The sequence below is a fragment of the Physeter macrocephalus genome, chromosome 3 (genome assembly GCF_002837175.3).
Source record: "Physeter macrocephalus isolate SW-GA chromosome 3, ASM283717v5, whole genome shotgun sequence".
NCBI classification, from domain to species: Eukaryota; Metazoa; Chordata; class Mammalia; order Artiodactyla; family Physeteridae; genus Physeter; species Physeter macrocephalus.
The window spans coordinates 13,999,108-14,023,012 of NC_041216.1; the positions used below are offsets into that span (position 1 = coordinate 13,999,108).

At 50.5% G+C, this 23,905-nt stretch overlaps 2 protein-coding genes across 3 annotated transcripts in view; both read right to left on the minus strand.

The window, feature by feature from the left end:
- Nucleotides 1-9,831, minus strand: part of LOC102977959 (transmembrane protein 222) — a 17,798-nt gene extending 7,967 nt beyond the window's left edge. Inside the window, exons 1-5 of the mRNA XM_028488046.2 lie at nucleotides 9,671-9,831; nucleotides 3,481-3,565; nucleotides 2,148-2,179; nucleotides 551-647; nucleotides 273-465 (exon numbers count right to left, since the gene is read on the minus strand). Coding sequence (XP_028343847.1) covers nucleotides 273-465; nucleotides 551-647; nucleotides 2,148-2,179; nucleotides 3,481-3,565; nucleotides 9,671-9,804 — 541 coding nt within the window. The 5' untranslated portion in view covers nucleotides 9,805-9,831. The remainder of the gene's footprint in view (nucleotides 1-272; nucleotides 466-550; nucleotides 648-2,147; nucleotides 2,180-3,480; nucleotides 3,566-9,670) is intronic.
- Nucleotides 9,832-9,876: 45 nt separating this feature from the next.
- LOC114483915 (transmembrane protein 222-like) lies at nucleotides 9,877-18,416 on the minus strand. Of its 2 annotated transcripts, XM_028487501.2 has the most exons (3): nucleotides 18,204-18,416; nucleotides 12,015-12,099; nucleotides 9,877-10,713 (listed from the first exon to the last, which is right to left on the minus strand). In XM_028487501.2, the coding sequence occupies exons 1-3, from the start codon at nucleotides 18,398-18,400 to the stop codon at nucleotides 10,678-10,680; spliced, it is 318 nt and encodes a 105-aa protein (XP_028343302.1). In that variant the 5' UTR covers nucleotides 18,401-18,416; the 3' UTR covers nucleotides 9,877-10,677. The 2 variants fall into 2 exon arrangements, with proteins under 2 accessions (XP_028343302.1, XP_054939417.1); XM_055083442.1 differs by lacking the exons at nucleotides 9,877-10,713; nucleotides 12,015-12,099 and adding an exon at nucleotides 16,780-17,109.
- Between the last annotated feature and the right edge of the window lie 5,489 nt (nucleotides 18,417-23,905).

A 23,905-nucleotide genomic window follows, 5' to 3' on the forward strand; every position in this document is an offset into this window, starting at 1 on the left:
GGGTCACCCACCCTCTTCTGAGGGTCCACCTGTTCACTGCACCTGAGCACAGGGCTCTGTACACACGCAGCATCCCTGCGGAGCCAGAATCATTATCTCCATTTTACCAAGGACAGTTGCAGCTCAGAGAGGCCAAGGCAGCTACCCGAGATCTCACAGTGAGCAAGGGACAGAGCTGGGCTTCAGACAGTACTGTCCTCTTCACCAGGAGCTCAGCTAGTTGTTTTCCTGCTTTGTCCCTGCTGGCCGAAGGACCCCAGAAATGGCCCTGCTGGGATCCATGGGAGAGTGGCCCCGGGGAGGGTGGCGGCGGCCAGGGGGACAGGCAGCGCACCTGACGTACTTCCCATACAGCAGGCAGAAGAAGCAGAGAGTCACCATGTTCCAGTTGGTGCTGTTGTTGTAGTGCATCAGGTTCAGGGCCAAGGCCACATGTGAGTGGCAGTTGTCACAGCAGAGACTGTGCTGGAGATGCAGGATGGGCTGGGTCAGGATGGGCTGCGGGGAAACCCCCCACCCTCGTTCTCGCCCTCAGGAGCAGCCCACCTACCATGCGGTGCTTGTATTCCTCAGAAGCGTCGTGCACAGCCGTGTCCCACGCACTGGGCCCACTAGCGTATACCTGAGCAGGGTCCAGCTTCCAGTACCTGAGGGGGGAGAAGGGGTTCTGGGCACTGGCTCAGCTCCACGAATGTCCCGATGCCTGCTCTGTGCAGGGCCCTGAGCTGGGTGCTGAGGCTACAGGGGTGAGCCAAGTCCAGGGAAAGGGCCACACAGCAGACAACTGGAACAGTGTGACATGCCCACTGCCACGCGGATCCTGGGCAGGATATGAACTCACTCAGTGGGGATGTGAGGGGCTTCCTTCCTGGGGGTGACACCTGAGTCCAGTGTGAAGGAGGAAGGATTAGCCAGGCGCAGAATGGGGAGTGAATATTCTAGGGACAGGGAACAGTTTGAACAGAGGAAGAGGCACAGAACTGTGCAGTGTGTACCAGAAATTAAGACACTGGGCACTGCTGGAGGATTCAGAGGGAAGAACGGGGTGAGGGTTGTTGGAAGGTGAGGCTGGAGATGCAGGGGGGCCACGTTCTGGGGGACTTGAAGGTCATCCTGAGGAGTTCATCCGTCAGAGAGCATTCTCCCCATCTCCCCACATGGGAGACTAGGGTGAATGGGAAAATAGCTGGTGGAGCTAAAGTCTGTGAACCTCAGGCCGGGTACACCCCAAAGGGTCTTGGGCCAGGGGGTACTGGGAGGTCAGAGCGCCCTCTGGCTGCTATGTGGGGAATGGCTTGACAGAGGAGCCTACAGACTGGACCAGTAAGAAACCGCCGTGGCCGGGACTTCAGCTGCTCAGGGGTTCCTGCCTGGAAACGGGTGTCCTTACAACTCTCGCTGAGGAGCAGTCTGGCAGCAGACACCCAGACCAGAGGCCCCTGGCTCACATTTCCACCTGCCTGAGGAAGTCAGCAGGGTTTGGAGAGCCCAGCTCCAGGCCGCCTATGCTGTGTGGGACTCCTCCTTGGGCTCCACCCTCCTGGATGCTGCCTTGGGCAACAGAGCATCTGATGCTGTTCTGAGCAGACTGCAGACTGAGGCACTGTCACCAGACCCACAACTGAGGTGGGCCCCCAAGACAGAAAAAATGAAGTCCAAAAATCCCATGCAAACCAGCAACAGCTCCAGGAGAGACTAAACTGCCTTTATTCTCTCCAACCAGAACTTTCCAGCAGAGTTCCAAACCATGCCTCCTTTACACCTTAAATGGCGCGTTTGTTCTTTGAGGGGCAGGAGAAAGAGTCCAGGTTTTGGAGTGAGACAGACCTGCATGTGAGTCGCAGCTCTGCCACTTCCTGTGTGATCTTGACCAAGTCCCTTCCTTATCTTCACCTTTCCGATGGAGCTGAAAACACGACCTTGCAGGGCTGAGGCAAGGCCTAGATGGCCTGCGGATAAAGGACCCAGCCAGGGACTGGAGCAGGAGATGTGTGGTACAAGGTCAGATGCTCTGGTAGACCCTGGCTGCCCCCCTTCACCCCATCCTCAGGCTGCTGGCTCCTGCTGTGCCCCAGAAGGCCTGGCCTGCTGCTCCAGGCAGGAGGAACCTGGCTCTAGGGCCAATCACATGGATGTTCATCACTTACTTGGCAGGCTTCCCGAAGGCCATGTTGTCTTCCTGTTGAGGGACAAGAGCAGAGGTCAGTGGGGAACCTGCATCCAGCCCAGCAGACAGACCTGGGTTGGTGGTGGAAGTGTCGTGACTTAGAAGGAGGTAAAGTGGGTAGGCAGAAGTGGGGCCCGGGCCCTGCTCTGGGGATGGCGGGATATCTGAAGGGCCAGCAGCAGCTCTTCTGTGTGAAGAAGGCAGTGTGGCAGGAGTGCACAGAGCACTGCACCCAGAGACCAAAGACTTGGGGTACAGCCATGACTGCCCTCTCTGTGGCTGCCAAGTAATTCTCTCACCCTCTCTGGGCCTTGTTTTCTCCAGGTTCTCTGGTCAATCTCTGGTCTTTGTCCACAGGGAAGTGGTTTCCTTCATGGTGTGAATGAGGACACCCTCTGACCTCCTGACCCGACAGTGGTGGCCCACACAGAATCTGGCAGTGTGACTGCAGTCAAAGCAGGACGCGGGGTGGGTTGGGGTGAGTGGGGTAGAAACAGCGGTTGGGCCTCAAGAGGCCTGCTACGAGGGGGATGTTTTAGCCAAGTCCTAGACCTGCCACACAAGATGTGGGGTACAGGAGTTACAGAGGGACAGATTCTGGGTTCAGAATCTGCTGACAGAGCTGGTCAAAGATGAATTATCATACATGTATATGACAGTGAAAGTAATGGGTATGAAAGACGTTTGTGGTGTTAAGACAATCATGACAAATATGAAAATAAACAGGTTGGTGCCACCACACCCATTCATCCCAGCCTCTGATGGAGAGGAAGCTGCAACCTCGAAATAGGCAGGATGCTGCCTGCTCATCTGGAGTAAGCCCACTGCCCTATCTCGGGAACATCCCCAGGGAACAGACCTGAGAACACAGCTGGTTCATTCTAGAAGGTCCGCCCCCTCTTCTCCATGGCCACACCCAGGGAACCATGTCAGCCTCCCCTGTGCCCCTGCCTTGTGACTCCCACCTTCTGAAGGTCCAGACACTTGGTTCTTGGACCAAGGAACCAGGATGGTCTGACTCTCCACTCTTGCCTCTAACCCTACCCATGTCTTGGTACCCCCGGGGTGGGCAAAGGGCTGGTTCAGTTACTTAAGAATCCTTCTGGCCACACTGCCCTCCTGGCCTGTCCTGGAAGCAAGAGAAGGGGGAAAGGGGTCAAACACTGGTGAGAACCAGATGGCCGGACCAGGACTGCATGGCATCTGCATTCTCCTGCACATTGGGGAGACAGGAAGGCCGCCTGTGGGCAAGATAGGCTAGCTTTCCCCTTGAGCCCTGGAACCCTCCAGAGGGGGCCAGAATGGGGACTCACCGACACAAAGTAGGGGCCAGCAAAGTCCCGAATGACTCCTGTGGATGTGCAGATGCCCATGTGGCCGATGATGGGGAAAAACCACCTGTGAAAAAAAGGACAGGAAAAGGGCAGAGCTTGTGGGTGTCTTTCAGCTAGTCAGACAGACGCTGGGGACACTCCATCCAGAGTGACAGCATATGAATATAACGTTGTGTGGTAAGTGTCCATTAGGGTGGCGGCAGCGGGAGGGGAAGTACAGAAGAGGGGCAAGTGCACGTGAACTGCAGAGCGGGGCATCAGCGCAGCCCACAGAACAGCTACACTCAAAGGACGGCAACACTGAGCGTGGTGAGGAGGTGGGGCAACTGGAACTCTCTTCTCACTGCTGCCGGGAGAATAAATTGTTTCCACAGCTTTCGAAAACTGGTACCACACCCTCTACCTCAGCAATTCCACTTCAGAGTATACACCCAACAGAAACAAATGCTTGTGTCCACCAAAGCCGTGGACAAGAATGTTCACAGCACCTTTATTAAAAAATAGCTGGAAACAACAGTTGTCAAAATTCACTGAACCGCACACTTAAAATGTATGCACTTTATTGTATGTGAATTACATCCCAATAAAGTTGATTAAAAAAACCTAGAAATAATCCAAATGTCCAACAATAGTAAAATGGGTAAGTAAATTGGGGTATAGTCATACAGTGAAATAGCAGGTAACAGTGAAAAATAATAAACTGGTACGCACAACACGGATTCTCACATATACACGGCAGAGTAAACGAAAACTTACACAAAAGTGCATGCATATTATTCTGTTTATGTGAAGTTCAAGAAAAGGCAAAACTAATCTATTGTGCTGGAGGGCAGAAGAGGGGTTATCTGTGGCAGAACTGACTGGCACAAAGGAGCCCACTGGATACTGGAAACGTCCTCTCTCTTGACCTGAGTGACATGAGTGCACACACATGCAAAATTCATTGAGCCGTGTACTTAAGATTTTTACACTTTATGGTACATGTTATACCTCAATTTAAAAGTTTTTAAAAAAATGTTGGGGGGCACTTAAACCAGCGTGTGTGTGGGGGGTGCGCACACGTGCATTGGGGTGGGGGTGGGGTTCAGGAGGCTCCTCTGAGGAAATGATGAAGAAACAATGTGTGCAAGGGTAGAGATCAGGACAAAAGCACGATGTATTCCAGAAACTGAAAGTTTGATTTTTTTTTTAAATTCTAATTTTTATCTTTTTTGGCTGTGTTCAGTCGTCGTTGCTGCACGCAGGCTTTCTCTAGTTGTGGCGAGCGGGGACTACCTTTTCGTTGTGGTGCGCGGGCTTCTCTTCTCATCGTGGTGGCTTCTCTTGTTGCGGGGCACGGCTCTAGCACACGGGCTTCAGTAGTTGTGGTGTGCAGGCTCAGTAGTTGTGGCTCACGGGCTCTGGAGCACAGGCTCAGTAGTTGTGGCACATAGGCTCAGTTGCTCCGCGGCATGTGGGATCTTCCCGGACCAGGGATAGAACCCGTGTCCCCTGCATTGGCAGGCGGATTCTTAACCACTGCACCACCAGGGGAGTCGAAAGTTTGAATTTTTAAAAGCCATGGGCATTAAAGAAAACCCAAATCTCAGTTGGACCCCGATATGCAAAACGCATAGGAACTCCGGATCTGTCTGTAGTCTGAGAACCGTGGCTCTACAGGAACTAGGTGCTGGAGAGACTGATCCAGTTTAAGAAGGACTCACAGGGAAAAAAAGAAAAAAGGACTCCCAGGGCCAGCAGCCAAGTGCTGATTTGAAGGCTGCCTGCTGGGAGGTGGAGGCAAAAGCCACAGAGATATAGCCCAAGGAAACAATTACATAGGGCTGGGGCAGAGTCAGCAAAGACTTCACACAGGAGGTAACTTTTAACCTTGACCTGTGAAAGCACAGGATGTTGACACGCAGAAAGCAAAACTCCAAGGCAGCAAAGTGCTGCATGTGCCTGGAGAATGGGAGGGGGACAGGAGTTCAGAGGCTGTTCTGGAATACTGGCAAGAGATGATGGTGATCCTGACCAGAGTACTGGTCAGGTGAGAAGCAGATGGCTTGAGAAGACCTTTAAAAGGAAGACTGGGCAGTTTTATGACGATAGGATAGAGCTCTTCCAGGTCTGCAGCTTGAGCACCTGAAAGGACGGTGGGGCCAGAGTGGTCTTTTTGTTTTTGGCTGTGCCGCATGGCTTGCGGGATCTGTTCCCGGACCAGGGATTGAAGCCCGGCCCCCGGCAGTGAAAGCGCCGAGTCCCAACCTTACTGGACGGCCAGGGAATTCCCCAGAGTGGTCTTTTAAGAACATGATCCAGATTCTGTCATTCCCTTGCTTTAACATCCATTACGGGCTTCCTATTACACTTACACTCCAAACTCCTTCCAACAGTCTGGCCCTGCTTATTCCTTGAGGTCACCTCACTCTTCTCTCTAGCTACACTGCCCACTTCTGGTTCGTCAGACACACCAAATCCTCCCACCTCGATGCTTTTTTTTTTTTACATTTGCCTTCGTCCCAGACACTCTTCTAGAGCTTCACATAGCTGGCTGCTTCTCATCATTTAGGCCTCAGCTCAACGGTCAACTTTGGAGGTTTCCCTTGACAGTGCCTTCTAGAGTAGCCACACACAACCCCAGGCACCCCAGATCCCATTACTCTGCTTTAATCTCGTCATAGTATCTACTGTTATCTGCAATCATCTTGTTTACTTATATGGTTACTGTCTTTCCCCTCTAGTACAGTAAACTCCGAGAGAGAGCAGGGATTTTCTCTTATTGATTACAGTAGCCCCCAGGGCAGTGCCTGGCACATAGCTGGAGCTAAGCAGTCATTGACTAAATGATGCATGGATGAATATTATGCATTTAAGAGTGGAGTCAGGCTCTGAGGTCAGACCTGGGTTGAGTCTTGACTTTGTTTTGGGAGGTGACTGTGAGGACCAAACAGGATATGCCTGCAAAATGCTATGACACTTCCTTGCACTTGGTAGTTGCCCAATGTTGTTATCATGAGGTGTACAATAAATACTTGCTATCTGATTGGCTGGACTGGCTGGCGTACAATAAGTTGCTTTAGACTCACAGTGGCCACAGGATGGACACTCAGAACTATGGGAAAGTAGCTCCTCTGGCTTCTCAGGCCCTAATCTCAAGACCCATCTCCTCCTCCCACCCTCAATTCCTCTCATCTGGTTGGGGAGAAGGTCTGGGTTTGACCAATACTGCACATACCACGGCTTCGCCGGAAGTTAGAATAAAGGCTGGAGACAACAGAAGAGTCTGCGCCTGGGGAAACTCCAGAGAAGAAACTCTCAAAGTATTTGTCAGTCTGGAAGCTCCATGAAGGCAAGCTCCAAAGCTGCTTTGTGGACTACTGTCTACTCAGACCTAGTACATAATAGGTCCTCAAGAACTATTTACTGAATGAAGGAGTTATTGACTCTGGAGCTCTACCTGGTATAGGTAGACTATTTCAGTGGAAAAAGCCCTATGCTGGCTTCTAAGCCTTTATTTCCTCATCAATAAAGTGAGGATGACAGTATCTATTTTCATTACATTGATAAAAGGACTGAATGAGACAATGAATATAAAATGTTTAGAACAGAGCCCAGAACAGAGTAAGTACCCAATCTTTGCTGTTTTTAGTAGTAGCAACAGTTGTTAACAGGCTTTTCATGCAAAATTATCAACACTTTTGAGGGGACAGACAGATCTCTGGATTCAGTTTCCTCCTCTCTGATCCCTGCCCCCCACCTCCAAAATCAATGACAGTTCCTTGTGCCACATCTATTCCTAGCTCCGCATTCTAGGTCAGCAATCACCACAATGCACTACAATGGTGAGTTCACCTGTCTCTCTCTCTCCTGCTGGAAGGCGAGTCCTTTGATGGGAACATGAGCCTTCTGATGGGGCAGTAGGCCTTATTCATCTTATGAACACCTGTAAATAGATCTGAATGGAAATGGGGTGTGTGCTGCTTCCGGCCCAGATGACTGGGGATCGTGGTGCCTCCACTCAATGTTGCTACCAGCTCTCTGAAGAGCAGCGGACTCCACAAACGTGTTTTTGAGAACAGGGAAAACCCAAAGAGATCTCAGGATAATAAGACAGGTTTTAGCAAAACCAATACATTCCCTCCCAGTTATTCTCACATTAACATTCTACTTTCTTCATAGCACGATTCACTATCAGTTCTTTTATTAGTTTACTTGTTTACTGTCTATCTCCTTCTACCTTGATTTAAACTCTGTGAGAACAAGGATCATATCTGCTTTACTCACCACTGTATATTCGTACCACCTAGAACTATTCTAGGCCCATTGGAGTCACTTAGCAGGTGTGTTAAAAAGAATACTGAGAGACTTCCCTGGTGGTGCAGTGGTTAAGAATCCGCCTGCCAATGCAGGAGACATGGGTTCGAGCCCTGGTCCGGGAAGATCCCACATGCTGTGGAGCAACTAAGCCCGTGTGCCACAACTATGGAGCCTGCGCTCTAGAGCCCGGGAGCCACAACTACTGAAGTCTGTGCGCCTAGAGCCCGTGCTCCGCAACAAGAGAAGCCACCGCAATGAGAAGCCCGCGCGCCACAACGAAGAGTAGCCCCCGTTCGCGGCAACTAGAGAAAGCCCGCATGCAGCAACGGAGGCCCAACACAGACAAAAATAAATAAATAAATAAATTTATTTAAAAAAAAAATACTGAATTAATCAATGAAAACACTTTCTTAAAATTTTATTTTGAAAGGACTCACACTTGGGTGTTCTTTTTTTAATTATAAATTTATTTACTTATTTATTTTTGGCCGCGTCGGGTCTTCGTTGCTGCGCACGGGCTTTCTCTAGTTGCGGTGAGTGGGGGCTACTCTTCGTTGCGGTGGCGTCTCTTTGTTGCAGAGTCTGGGCTCAAGGCATGTGGGCTCAGTAGTTAGGTTCCCGGCTCTAGAGCACAGGTTCAGTAGTTGTGGCGCAAGGGCTTAGTTGCTCCGCGGCATGTGGTATCTTCCAGGACCAGGGATCGAACCTGTGTCCCCTGCACCGGCAGGCAGATTCTTAACCACTGCGCCACCAGGGAAGTCCAAGACTTGGGTGTTCTTAAAACAAATGCATAAGCATTTGAAAACAGAACAACTGAAGTATTTTAACATAACACAAGAATTAAGTTCATTTTAGGATCAGAAACATATAAGGACAAAAATGATCCCTTCTCCACACCACTTGGCTGTTTTTGATACAGGAACACATCTATTCGTCAGGTGAGAGGGGACAGGATGTAGTCGAATGAGAGCAAGTTATGGAGTCAGAAAACGGAGTTTGGGATGCTTCTGCTTACTGTCATGTGAACATGATCAAGACATTTAATGGTACAAATTCATCATTCAAGAATATAATTCCTGCCTTAGAAAGTGGCTGTGGAATTCAGAGAAAATGGGTGTGAAAGAGCTTGGCCAACTGTCCAGCACTGTGAGGAGTGGTTATTATCAGCTGTTAAGGCTGAAGCACGAGGGCAAACCAGCTCCCTACTCCCCCCTCCCCGTCCCCAAGCTCCTTGCTAAAAGGCGCCAGCAGTATTGGAGCACCTGCTTTCTCTTCTGACAAAGGCTGATGCCATAGAAAGAACCATGGTCTGGGAGGCAGACAGCCTGGGACCTAAATGCGCTTTGCATCTGAGATGGTGTGTGATCTTCAGCCTCATCTGTGAGACAAAGGGTTGGACTCCCAGATCTCTGGGGGCCCTTCCAATGACGACATCCCAGGAGTCGGTGTGGTCCCAATCAAACTCCCACTCTTGCCTCCAGACCCAGAAGGATGTCTTGCGTATAGGAAGTGACCAGCAATCATTTGTTTAGCGAATGAATAAGCCAGTGAGTGAATGAAGATGTCTCTCTCACACCCAGTTAGGGGCCCCTTTTCTGTACGCCCACAGGTCCTTAGCTTCCCAGCCTCAGAACCTTTCGGCGGTCAACAACTGTCTTTCTCTCAGATCAGACCAGGTGTAATGAGGGAGGGGAGCTTGTCCCATTCACCAGCAGAGCTGGCACCGCGCGGGTGGCGGGGTACTGGTGAACCCCGGACCCACGGGAAGGGTTTGCTGTGTGTCGGGGCCGGAAGCTGGCCCCGGGCCGCCGGAGGACGCCGCGCGGGCCCGGCTCTCCCCGTCCCCGAGCGGACGCCGGAGGAGACTCACGTGAGCACAGGGATGGGCGTCCACACCACGCAGTAAGGGAAGCGGCTCCGCTCCACGTCCATGACGCCGCCGCCAGCACAGCTAAACTGCTTCTTGTCCGTCTCGGCCGCCGTCGGCGCCTCCACTTCCGCCATCCCGAGCGGGGGTGGCGGCGGCGGCGGCAACAGGAGGCCTACAGACTGGACCAGTAAGAAACCGCCGTGGCCGGGACTTCAGCTGCTCAGGGGTTCCTGCCTGGAAACGGGTGTCCTTACAACTCTCGCTGAGGAGCAGTCTGGCAGCAGACACCCAGACCAGAGGCCCCTGGCTCACATTTCCACCTGCCTGAGGAAGTCAGCAGGGTTTGGAGAGCCCAGCTCCAGGCCGCCTATGCTGTGTGGGACTCCTCCTTGGGCTCCACCCTCCTGGATGCTGCCTTGGGCAACAGAGCATCTGATGCTGTTCTGAGCAGACTGCAGACTGAGGCACTGTCACCAGACCCACAACTGAGGTGGGCCCCCAAGACAGAAAAAATGAAGTCCAAAAATCCCATGCAAACCAGCAACAGCTCCAGGAGAGACTAAACTGCCTTTATTCTCTCCAACCAGAACTTTCCAGCAGAGTTCCAAACCATGCCTCCTTTACACCTTAAATGGCGCGTTTGTTCTTTGAGGGGCAGGAGAAAGAGTCCAGGTTTTGGAGTGAGACAGACCTGCATGTGAGTCGCAGCTCTGCCACTTCCTGTGTGATCTTGACCAAGTCCCTTCCTTATCTTCACCTTTCCGATGGAGCTGAAAACACGACCTTGCAGGGCTGAGGCAAGGCCTAGATGGCCTGCGGATAAAGGACCCAGCCAGGGACTGGAGCAGGAGATGTGTGGTACAAGGTCAGATGCTCTGGTAGACCCTGGCTGCCCCCCTTCACCCCATCCTCAGGCTGCTGGCTCCTGCTGTGCCCCAGAAGGCCTGGCCTGCTGCTCCAGGCAGGAGGAACCTGGCTCTAGGGCCAATCACATGGATGTTCATCACTTACTTGGCAGGCTTCCCGAAGGCCATGTTGTCTTCCTGTTGAGGGACAAGAGCAGAGGTCAGTGGGGAACCTGCATCCAGCCCAGCAGACAGACCTGGGTTGGTGGTGGAAGTGTCGTGACTTAGAAGGAGGTAAAGTGGGTAGGCAGAAGTGGGGCCCGGGCCCTGCTCTGGGGATGGCGGGATATCTGAAGGGCCAGCAGCAGCTCTTCTGTGTGAAGAAGGCAGTGTGGCAGGAGTGCACAGAGCACTGCACCCAGAGACCAAAGACTTGGGGTACAGCCATGACTGCCCTCTCTGTGGCTGCCAAGTAATTCTCTCACCCTCTCTGGGCCTTGTTTTCTCCAGGTTCTCTGGTCAATCTCTGGTCTTTGTCCACAGGGAAGTGGTTTCCTTCATGGTGTGAATGAGGACACCCTCTGACCTCCTGACCCGACAGTGGTGGCCCACACAGAATCTGGCAGTGTGACTGCAGTCAAAGCAGGACGCGGGGTGGGTTGGGGTGAGTGGGGTAGAAACAGCGGTTGGGCCTCAAGAGGCCTGCTACGAGGGGGATGTTTTAGCCAAGTCCTAGACCTGCCACACAAGATGTGGGGTACAGGAGTTACAGAGGGACAGATTCTGGGTTCAGAATCTGCTGACAGAGCTGGTCAAAGATGAATTATCATACATGTATATGACAGTGAAAGTAATGGGTATGAAAGACGTTTGTGGTGTTAAGACAATCATGACAAATATGAAAATAAACAGGTTGGTGCCACCACACCCATTCATCCCAGCCTCTGATGGAGAGGAAGCTGCAACCTCGAAATAGGCAGGATGCTGCCTGCTCATCTGGAGTAAGCCCACTGCCCTATCTCGGGAACATCCCCAGGGAACAGACCTGAGAACACAGCTGGTTCATTCTAGAAGGTCCGCCCCCTCTTCTCCATGGCCACACCCAGGGAACCATGTCAGCCTCCCCTGTGCCCCTGCCTTGTGACTCCCACCTTCTGAAGGTCCAGACACTTGGTTCTTGGACCAAGGAACCAGGATGGTCTGACTCTCCACTCTTGCCTCTAACCCTACCCATGTCTTGGTACCCCCGGGGTGGGCAAAGGGCTGGTTCAGTTACTTAAGAATCCTTCTGGCCACACTGCCCTCCTGGCCTGTCCTGGAAGCAAGAGAAGGGGGAAAGGGGTCAAACACTGGTGAGAACCAGATGGCCGGACCAGGACTGCATGGCATCTGCATTCTCCTGCACATTGGGGAGACAGGAAGGCCGCCTGTGGGCAAGATAGGCTAGCTTTCCCCTTGAGCCCTGGAACCCTCCAGAGGGGGCCAGAATGGGGACTCACCGACACAAAGTAGGGGCCAGCAAAGTCCCGAATGACTCCTGTGGATGTGCAGATGCCCATGTGGCCGATGATGGGGAAAAACCACCTGTGAAAAAAAGGACAGGAAAAGGGCAGAGCTTGTGGGTGTCTTTCAGCTAGTCAGACAGACGCTGGGGACACTCCATCCAGAGTGACAGCATATGAATATAACGTTGTGTGGTAAGTGTCCATTAGGGTGGCGGCAGCGGGAGGGGAAGTACAGAAGAGGGGCAAGTGCACGTGAACTGCAGAGCGGGGCATCAGCGCAGCCCACAGAACAGCTACACTCAAAGGACGGCAACACTGAGCGTGGTGAGGAGGTGGGGCAACTGGAACTCTCTTCTCACTGCTGCCGGGAGAATAAATTGTTTCCACAGCTTTCGAAAACTGGTACCACACCCTCTACCTCAGCAATTCCACTTCAGAGTATACACCCAACAGAAACAAATGCTTGTGTCCACCAAAGCCGTGGACAAGAATGTTCACAGCACCTTTATTAAAAAATAGCTGGAAACAACAGTTGTCAAAATTCACTGAACCGCACACTTAAAATGTATGCACTTTATTGTATGTGAATTACATCCCAATAAAGTTGATTAAAAAAACCTAGAAATAATCCAAATGTCCAACAATAGTAAAATGGGTAAGTAAATTGGGGTATAGTCATACAGTGAAATAGCAGGTAACAGTGAAAAATAATAAACTGGTACGCACAACACGGATTCTCACATATACACGGCAGAGTAAACGAAAACTTACACAAAAGTGCATGCATATTATTCTGTTTATGTGAAGTTCAAGAAAAGGCAAAACTAATCTATTGTGCTGGAGGGCAGAAGAGGGGTTATCTGTGGCAGAACTGACTGGCACAAAGGAGCCCACTGGATACTGGAAACGTCCTCTCTCTTGACCTGAGTGACATGAGTGCACACACATGCAAAATTCATTGAGCCGTGTACTTAAGATTTTTACACTTTATGGTACATGTTATACCTCAATTTAAAAGTTTTTAAAAAAATGTTGGGGGGCACTTAAACCAGCGTGTGTGTGGGGGGTGCGCACACGTGCATTGGGGTGGGGGTGGGGTTCAGGAGGCTCCTCTGAGGAAATGATGAAGAAACAATGTGTGCAAGGGTAGAGATCAGGACAAAAGCACGATGTATTCCAGAAACTGAAAGTTTGATTTTTTTTTTAAATTCTAATTTTTATCTTTTTTGGCTGTGTTCAGTCGTCGTTGCTGCACGCAGGCTTTCTCTAGTTGTGGCGAGCGGGGACTACCTTTTCGTTGTGGTGCGCGGGCTTCTCTTCTCATCGTGGTGGCTTCTCTTGTTGCGGGGCACGGCTCTAGCACACGGGCTTCAGTAGTTGTGGTGTGCAGGCTCAGTAGTTGTGGCTCACGGGCTCTGGAGCACAGGCTCAGTAGTTGTGGCACATAGGCTCAGTTGCTCCGCGGCATGTGGGATCTTCCCGGACCAGGGATAGAACCCGTGTCCCCTGCATTGGCAGGCGGATTCTTAACCACTGCACCACCAGGGGAGTCGAAAGTTTGAATTTTTAAAAGCCATGGGCATTAAAGAAAACCCAAATCTCAGTTGGACCCCGATATGCAAAACGCATAGGAACTCCGGATCTGTCTGTAGTCTGAGAACCGTGGCTCTACAGGAACTAGGTGCTGGAGAGACTGATCCAGTTTAAGAAGGACTCACAGGGAAAAAAAGAAAAAAGGACTCCCAGGGCCAGCAGCCAAGTGCTGATTTGAAGGCTGCCTGCTGGGAGGTGGAGGCAAAAGCCACAGAGATATAGCCCAAGGAAACAATTACATAGGGCTGGGGCAGAGTCAGCAAAGACTTCACACAGGAGGTAACTTTTAACCTTGACCTGTGAAAGCACAGGATGTTGACACGCAGAAAGCAAAACTCCAAGGCAGCAAAGTGCTGCATGTGCCTGGAGAATGGGAGGGGGACAGGAGTTCAGAGGCTGTTCTGGAATACTGGCAAGAGATGATGGTGATCCTGACCAGAGTACTGGTCAGGTGAGAAGCAGATGGCTTGAGAAGACCTTTAAAAGGAAGACTGGGCAGTTTTATGACGATAGGATAGAGCTCTTCCAGGTCTGCAGCTTGAGCACCTGAAAGGACGGTGGGGCCAGAGTGGTCTTTTTGTTTTTGGCTGTGCCGCATGGCTTGCGGGATCTGTTCCCGGACCAGGGATTGAAGCCCGGCCCCCGGCAGTGAAAGCGCCGAGTCCCAACCTTACTGGACGGCCAGGGAATTCCCCAGAGTGGTCTTTTAAGAACATGATCCAGATTCTGTCATTCCCTTGCTTTAACATCCATTACGGGCTTCCTATTACACTTACACTCCAAACTCCTTCCAACAGTCTGGCCCTGCTTATTCCTTGAGGTCACCTCACTCTTCTCTCTAGCTACACTGCCCACTTCTGGTTCGTCAGACACACCAAATCCTCCCACCTCGATGCTTTTTTTTTTTTACATTTGCCTTCGTCCCAGACACTCTTCTAGAGCTTCACATAGCTGGCTGCTTCTCATCATTTAGGCCTCAGCTCAACGGTCAACTTTGGAGGTTTCCCTTGACAGTGCCTTCTAGAGTAGCCACACACAACCCCAGGCACCCCAGATCCCATTACTCTGCTTTAATCTCGTCATAGTATCTACTGTTATCTGCAATCATCTTGTTTACTTATATGGTTACTGTCTTTCCCCTCTAGTACAGTAAACTCCGAGAGAGAGCAGGGATTTTCTCTTATTGATTACAGTAGCCCCCAGGGCAGTGCCTGGCACATAGCTGGAGCTAAGCAGTCATTGACTAAATGATGCATGGATGAATATTATGCATTTAAGAGTGGAGTCAGGCTCTGAGGTCAGACCTGGGTTGAGTCTTGACTTTGTTTTGGGAGGTGACTGTGAGGACCAAACAGGATATGCCTGCAAAATGCTATGACACTTCCTTGCACTTGGTAGTTGCCCAATGTTGTTATCATGAGGTGTACAATAAATACTTGCTATCTGATTGGCTGGACTGGCTGGCGTACAATAAGTTGCTTTAGACTCACAGTGGCCACAGGATGGACACTCAGAACTATGGGAAAGTAGCTCCTCTGGCTTCTCAGGCCCTAATCTCAAGACCCATCTCCTCCTCCCACCCTCAATTCCTCTCATCTGGTTGGGGAGAAGGTCTGGGTTTGACCAATACTGCACATACCACGGCTTCGCCGGAAGTTAGAATAAAGGCTGGAGACAACAGAAGAGTCTGCGCCTGGGGAAACTCCAGAGAAGAAACTCTCAAAGTATTTGTCAGTCTGGAAGCTCCATGAAGGCAAGCTCCAAAGCTGCTTTGTGGACTACTGTCTACTCAGACCTAGTACATAATAGGTCCTCAAGAACTATTTACTGAATGAAGGAGTTATTGACTCTGGAGCTCTACCTGGTATAGGTAGACTATTTCAGTGGAAAAAGCCCTATGCTGGCTTCTAAGCCTTTATTTCCTCATCAATAAAGTGAGGATGACAGTATCTATTTTCATTACATTGATAAAAGGACTGAATGAGACAATGAATATAAAATGTTTAGAACAGAGCCCAGAACAGAGTAAGTACCCAATCTTTGCTGTTTTTAGTAGTAGCAACAGTTGTTAACAGGCTTTTCATGCAAAATTATCAACACTTTTGAGGGGACAGACAGATCTCTGGATTCAGTTTCCTCCTCTCTGATCCCTGCCCCCCACCTCCAAAATCAATGACAGTTCCTTGTGCCACATCTATTCCTAGCTCCGCATTCTAGGTCAGCAATCACCACAATGCACTACAATGGTGAGTTCACCTGTCTCTCTCTCTCCTGCTGGAAGGCGAGTCCTTTGATGGGAACATGAGCCTTCTGATGGGGCAGTAGGCCTTATTCATCTTATGAACACCTGTAAATAGATCTGAATGGAAATGGGGTGTGTGCTGCTTCCGGCCCAGATGACTGGGGATCGTGGTGCCTCCACTCAATGTTGCTACCAGCTCTCTGAAGAGCAGCGGACTCCACAAACGTGTTTTTGAGAACAGGGAAAACCCAAAGAGATCTCAGGATAATAAGACAGGTTTTAGCAAAACCAATACATTCCCTCCCAGTTATTCTCACATTAACATTCTACTTTCTTCATAGCACGATTCACTATCAGTTCTTTTATTAGTTTACTTGTTTACTGTCTATCTCCTTCTACCTTGATTTAAACTCTGTGAGAACAAGGATCATATCTGCTTTACTCACCACTGTATATTCGTACCACCTAGAACTATTCTAGGCCCATTGGAGTCACTTAGCAGGTGTGTTAAAAAGAATACTGAGAGACTTCCCTGGTGGTGCAGTGGTTAAGAATCCGCCTGCCAATGCAGGAGACATGGGTTCGAGCCCTGGTCCGGGAAGATCCCACATGCTGTGGAGCAACTAAGCCCGTGTGCCACAACTATGGAGCCTGCGCTCTAGAGCCCGGGAGCCACAACTACTGAAGTCTGTGCGCCTAGAGCCCGTGCTCCGCAACAAGAGAAGCCACCGCAATGAGAAGCCCGCGCGCCACAACGAAGAGTAGCCCCCGTTCGCGGCAACTAGAGAAAGCCCGCATGCAGCAACGAAGACCCAACACAGACAAAAATAAATAAATAAATAAATTTATTTAAAAAAAAATACTGAATTAATCAATGAAAACACTTTCTTAAAATTTTATTTTGAAAGGACTCACACTTGGGTGTTCTTTTTTTAATTATAAATTTATTTACTTATTTATTTTTGGCCGCGTCGGGTCTTCGTTGCTGCGCACGGGCTTTCTCTAGTTGCGGTGAGTGGGGGCTACTCTTCGTTGCGGTGGCGTCTCTTTGTTGCAGAGTCTGGGCTCAAGGCATGTGGGCTCAGTAGTTAGGTTCCCGGCTCTAGAGCACAGGTTCAGTAGTTGTGGCGCAAGGGCTTAGTTGCTCCGCGGCATGTGGTATCTTCCAGGACCAGGGATCGAACCTGTGTCCCCTGCACCGGCAGGCAGATTCTTAACCACTGCGCCACCAGGGAAGTCCAAGACTTGGGTGTTCTTAAAACAAATGCATAAGCATTTGAAAACAGAACAACTGAAGTATTTTAACATAACACAAGAATTAAGTTCATTTTAGGATCAGAAACATATAAGGACAAAAATGATCCCTTCTCCACACCACTTGGCTGTTTTTGATACAGGAACACATCTATTCGTCAGGTGAGAGGGGACAGGATGTAGTCGAATGAGAGCAAGTTATGGAGTCAGAAAACGGAGTTTGGGATGCTTCTGCTTACTGTCATGTGAACATGATCAAGACATTTAATGGTACAAATTCATCATTCAAGAATATAATTCCTGCCTTAGAAAGTGGCTGTGGAATTCAGAGAAAATGGGTGTGAAAGAGCTTGGCCAACTGTCCAGCACTGTGAGGAGTGGTTATTATCAGCTGTTAAGGCTGAAGCACGAGGGCAAACCAGCTCCCTACTCCCCCCTCCCCGTCCCCAAGCTCCTTGCTAAAAGGCGCCAGCAGTATTGGAGCACCTGCTTTCTCTTCTGACAAAGGCTGATGCCATAGAAAGAACCATGGTCTGGGAGGCAGACAGCCTGGGACCTAAATGCGCTTTGCATCTGAGATGGTGTGTGATCTTCAGCCTCATCTGTGAGACAAAGGGTTGGACTCCCAGATCTCTGGGGGCCCTTCCAATGACGACATCCCAGGAGTCGGTGTGGTCCCAATCAAACTCCCACTCTTGCCTCCAGACCCAGAAGGATGTCTTGCGTATAGGAAGTGACCAGCAATCATTTGTTTAGCGAATGAATAAGCCAGTGAGTGAATGAAGATGTCTCTCTCACACCCAGTTAGGGGCCCCTTTTCTGTACGCCCACAGGTCCTTAGCTTCCCAGCCTCAGAACCTTTCGGCGGTCAACAACTGTCTTTCTCTCAGATCAGACCAGGTGTAATGAGGGAGGGGAGCTTGTCCCATTCACCAGCAGAGCTGGCACCGCGCGGGTGGCGGGGTACTGGTGAACCCCGGACCCACGGGAAGGGTTTGCTGTGTGTCGGGGCCGGAAGCTGGCCCCGGGCCGCCGGAGGACGCCGCGCGGGCCCGGCTCTCCCCGTCCCCGAGCGGACGCCGGAGGAGACTCACGTGAGCACAGGGATGGGCGTCCACACCACGCAGTAAGGGAAGCGGCTCCGCTCCACGTCCATGACGCCGCCGCCAGCACAGCTAAACTGCTTCTTGTCCGTCTCGGCCGCCGTCGGCGCCTCCACTTCCGCCATCCCGAGCGGGGGTGGCGGCGGCGGCGGCAACAGGAGTGGCGAACTCCCTTCCGCTTCCGCCATGCTGCGCGCGCCCCGCTCCGGCCTGCCCGTGATCCAGCGCCGGTCGCTCGGTGGCGTCACTTCCCGAAGGTGGGGTCCGCCAGGCTTGGCCTTCCCGCCGGGAATAGGAGCCGCGTCCTTCTTGGCCCGGCCCACCTCCTTCGGCGCCCGCCAGCCTCGGGGGTTCGCGCTAGCACTGAACCGCAGCGGAAGGGATGCCCTCAGGCAGCGCGCAGTCTAGCGCGGGAGACTGACCTAGAACTCTGTAATTAAGTACGCTGAGGGCTCCTAAGAGGTGTGGTACAGTCTCCATTTATTGAGCGCGACTTAGGTGCCACGCACTTGACTTGACATACATTGTTTTTAATCCCCATAAACTGCTTAGACATGCGAATTTAGGTATTTCCCTCGTTACAAGTGAGAAGCTGAGGCTTAAGAGGTGAGGTAAGTGGCCACGACTCAAACCCAAGTCTCTCTCCCTTTTTCATTCTGTGGTCTCTTGCGAGGTAGTGGTAGCATAAAGGAAGGATAGACTAAAACAGTGTGTGGCGTGTGTGCAGAAATAGGGGAAACTTGCCTGAAGATATTTGAGCTGAGCCTTGATGTTTGCCAGGTGGCTCCGGCATGGGGGTGGAGGGATGCGTGCAGCCGTGCAAAGAAAGAAGGGCCTTGCAGAGCACTGTGCAGGAGTGTGAATATCACCTTGGCTGGAGTAGATCACAAGCCTTAGATGTGATCCGATCCCTTCATTGTACAAATGGGAAAACTGAGGCTCAGGGAAGTTAAAGTAATTGTCTGAGATCACACACTGTAAATATAAAGAAGCCAGGCTCAAATCTTGGATTCTTTGGGCTTTTTTACGGATGCCAAGATAGGCAAAGAAAATGGAATCTGCTGGGGTGGGAAGGGAAAATGGGGGGACGAAGAAGGAAGGCAGCAGCTAAAAATCATGCTAGTGGGAGGTATGGATAAATCCGCTGAGGAAGGTGGGAGATATGCCTTTTTGGGAAGGTTTTTCTTCCATTGCATTACCCTCCCTCAACACTGATCTATAGAAAGCCTGCTCTCCTGTTTTTAGCACCTAATATTTTAATGCATTTGGGGGGGTATGTCTATCTCTGTTATGGAACTCTAAGGTCCTTAATTTCAGTAGCTAGCACTGTTCCTAGTGCAGAGCAGATGCCCACTAGATGTTTACTGATTTACAGAATGACTGGATGTTTTATAAAGGCCTCACAGATACCACAGCTGAAAATGATTCTAACCCACTCAAAATTCTTTGAGTACGTTTATGCCTCTCCTGTGACCCATGTGTGTGATCCTTGATGGGCAACAACCAGCATCTGGCACATGTATGGAATAGTTTAAGTGTGCAGTACCTGTTTGTTGAATGAATAAATCACGTCTTGATTCAATCACTATAGCTGTCTCATCTCTTCTGGAGGAAGGTCTCTGAGGAAGGTCTATACCTTAGACATTCCTCTACCATCACTGTCAACCCATAATTCTAGCAAAGGGCTGGTGGGTGCCCTCTAAACATTTATTGTTTGTAGGGATGAATACACAACCAAAGTCAGTCTTTCTTAGGGCCTGCCACAAATTTGGTTGTACTAACACAAGTACCACATTTAGTACTTCAGTGGTTTCCCATTGTACTTTGGATAAAACACAGATATACCATGCTTACAAGGCCCTGCATCATGCCCTTTTTTTTTTTTTTTTTTAACTTGTTCACTGTCCTAGAGCCTCTTTTCAGTTCCTCTCATGTGCCATGCTCTTGTATACCCCATGGACTTGGCACACACTGTTCCCTTCTGCCTGAAATGCCCTTTCTCCCTCCAAAACTGGGTAATGTTCATTCATCCTTCAAGTAGCAGATTAAATGTCACTTTCTCAGAGAGCTCTTCCTTGTCCTCCCTATCTAAATTGGAACAAGGAATACCTTGTTCTTTTCCTTTGTAGCACATTTGTGGCTGTGTATTGTTGGACTCCCCTACTAGGCTGGAAACTCCTTGAGGGCAGACACTGTATTTGTCTTGTTCACTTTTGTAAACCCAATGCCTAGTAGTGTCTAGCACATAGCATTTACTTAATATTTGCTAAACTGAATGAATGGCAAATAGTTATAGCTTGGTATGTATCATATGCTAGCTATAGACAGTCTGAGAGCAGGAACCTAGCTTGTCAGCTGCTACCTTGCAGTGCCCCAAGATTTTTTTTTTTTTTTTTGAGGTACGCGGGCCTCTCACTGTTGTGGCCTCTCCCGTTGCGGAGCACAGGCTCCGGACGTGCAGGGCACGTCCTGGACTGGGGCACGAACCCACGTCCCCTGCATCGGCAGGCGGACTCTCAACCACTGCGCCACCAGGGAGGCCCGCCCCAAGATTTTTAAGGGACTCATGGATGTTGGTAGGCACAGTGCTCAGTAGGGTCTGACCAGAGCCCTAGCTCCTTGGCCTAGGCAGCTGCAGAAGCAGGGGCATGAGGAGGGCCAGGTACCTGGAGGGAGAAGCCAGCTCTTTCTCTGACTCCTCTGGAGCCTCTCTCCCAGGCTTGTTCCCCTTCGCAGCCCATTCACAGGACCCCCTCCCTCATGTACACGTCACCTAGGTTCTCCTACCCAATGTTAAAGCTTCCCTGGCCTCTGCCCTTGCCTCCTGGGCTGCTGCCACCCCTATCACCCACAGACAGATGGGAAATCGCCATCAAAGACTAACAATCCCTTCCAGGCTCAGAGGATCACAGCAGGGTCCTGGAAGAAGCTCCTCTAACAGAGCTCAGGAAAGGATTGATAGAGCTCATAGCTACCCCTCCCCCAACACACACCCCAACCTAAAATAGGAATGACCATCTGGATCCACTTATACGACTGGCTGGGGGAGGGAAGGATGGCAGAGCTGGAAGCAGTCAAGCTGGGAAAGCTTCAAGGGTAAGATGCTGCTTGTTTGAAGGGTGAACTCAGGGCACGTCCTCTCCTGGTATGAGTCAGGACACCCTCTCAGTTGGCCCCATGTAAAAGTCCCCAGGGCTCACACACTTCCTTCCCCAGGCCATCTCACTCCTCATCCTGGCATTCAAGGCCCCCATGGTCTGGCCCCAACCCCAACCTTCTTTTCCACCCTCATCTCCCTGTCTCCCTTGGGACGTGCTTGGATTTAACCTCACTGCCCTGTTTGCCCTTCAGAGAAAGAGCCCTGCACTTCATACCTCATGTCTTTGCTCACACTGTTCCTTCAGCAGAGTTGCTTCCCCTACGCTCACCCTTGCCCCACTCTCTACACCACTTTCAGGGTTTCCAGCAAATCCTCCCTCTTTGCTCCCAGAGCACGAAGGCTGTTTCTGCCTATTGCATATTCATGTGTACTTGCATTAGCATTAGCTGTTTACATGTCTGTCTTCCCCAGGAGACCCTTGAGAAGGGGACTGACTGGATCCATTGGACCTTGTAGTCAGAATGGCACCTGGTAGATAGGAAGTGCTCTGGGAATGGCACCAGAGCTATTTGATGACCATAGATTGGTCGCCTTAATGGCGCTGGTGAAGAATCACCTCAATCAGTAATCCAGGGAAGCAGGGCTGAGCCTGGGGCGATCACAATGCAGGCTGGAGGAGCTGCTGGGTGTGACGCAGTGTGCATGTGTGTGTGTCCTCTCTTCTGCAGGCTTTCTGCTTCTGCTCCATTGGATTCCCCCCATTAAGCCCTAAACTGTCTTCCTGGATGGCTCCAAACCTTTCTGTGGTGGGGAGGGGACCACTGGGGCCGATACAATGCAAGAAACCATTTGAGAACAGACCCTCTGATCCTTTAGACATCAGAGTTTTACAAAACGACTTTCTTCTCCATTCCATTTTATAGGTGGGCAAACTTACCCAACAAATTAGAAAGCACAGCTAGGACCAGAATCTAAGTGTTCTACACCCAGGTGGGCAGTAAAGCACGGTGGTTAAGCATATGAACTCAGGCGTCAGCCGGCAAGCCCAGTATTGACCCTTAGCTTTGTCAGTGGTTGTCAGACCTTAGGAAAGTAACCGAACCTGTCAGGGCATCAATTTCCTCATCCCTAAAATGGGAAATGAAAATTGCAAAGTTCTTGTAAAGTTTATTTGATAGGCTATAGCTGAACAGCTCCTGGCCCAATATGAACATTCAGTGTTGGCTGTTACAGCAATTAAACCCACTCATCACCATCATAGGACTCTTAACCACTTAAGCACTTTGATGCGCGTCCTCACTGTGATTTGGGGCCTTCTTACGATGCAGTGAAGTAACCAGAGCAGGTATCATGGCACCCATTTTCCCAATGAGAAAAATGAGCCCAGAAAGGTTCAGGAACTTTCCCAAGATCTAAGCATACATTAGATAGAGTCGGGGTTCTGCACCTTAACCCTGGGCTATCTCTGCTGGTGACCCCTTTTAGGGCCATTAAAGAGTGATGATGGACGAGACCTGAGATTAGGTGCAAACTGTGGCATCACTAGGACCAGGACCTATTTTATACATATATCAAGAAGTGGCTCGGGTGCAGGAGGCAGAACATGGCTGAACAACAGAGTGCCTCACACCTGCCATCATGTCCATCAGACAAAGAGCCTGGCACACAGTGGGGCACTCCACGGCAGAATGTATGGGGCAGGGCTCAAGATTTCTAGTGAAATCTAACATTCAGGGACCGTGCGCAACCCCCATATTGGCTACCCACATCTTCCAGATAATGTGGAGGCACCAGGAGGGCAGGGACTAATCTGTTGCGTGCGCTGTCATTAAGCCAGTGCTAGGCAAATAGGAACTCAAAAAATATGACATTAAGTAAGACAGTGATTCTTAAAGAACTGGACCAGGATTCAGAGATTACAGATCCAGTCCTGGTTTTGCTTCTAATAACTTGGGTTTTAGGCAGTCCATTCCCTCTTCCTGCCCCTCTTTGGAACTCATTGTCCCTATTTGTAGTTTTTAGAGTATTCTGGGTGGTTCTGATGTATAGCCAGGGCTGGGATCCTCTGAGCTGATCTCTCATCACCTTTTAAGTTCTGCAAACGCATTTCAGCATGCTCCTTAGCACAGAGACCCGCAGCAGGCCCCTGGGGCCACAGGGCCACACCTGCCCACCACAAACACAGGGGTTGCAATTCTAATGTCTGTTTTGCTACACATTCACTATGCAGGCTTATCTCACAGAGCCCCAGGCTCCCTGTCAGCAGGGCTGAGTCACATGTGGAAACACATTAAAATGGAGCACCACAGATCTTTTTACTGTCTATAGTTTTGCTTTTCCTAGGATGTCATATAGTTGGAATCATGAGGTATGGCTCTCAGATTGGCTTCTTTCACTAAGCAATATGCACTTAAGTTTCCTCCATGGCTTTGTGGCTTGATTGCTCATTTCACTGAGTAATATTCCACTGTATGGCTGTACCCATTTGTTTATCCATTCACTTTTTTTTTTTTTTTCTTGCGGTACGCCGGCCTCTCACTGTTGTGGCCTCTCCCGTTGCGGAGCACAGGCTCCGGACACGCAGGCTCAGCGG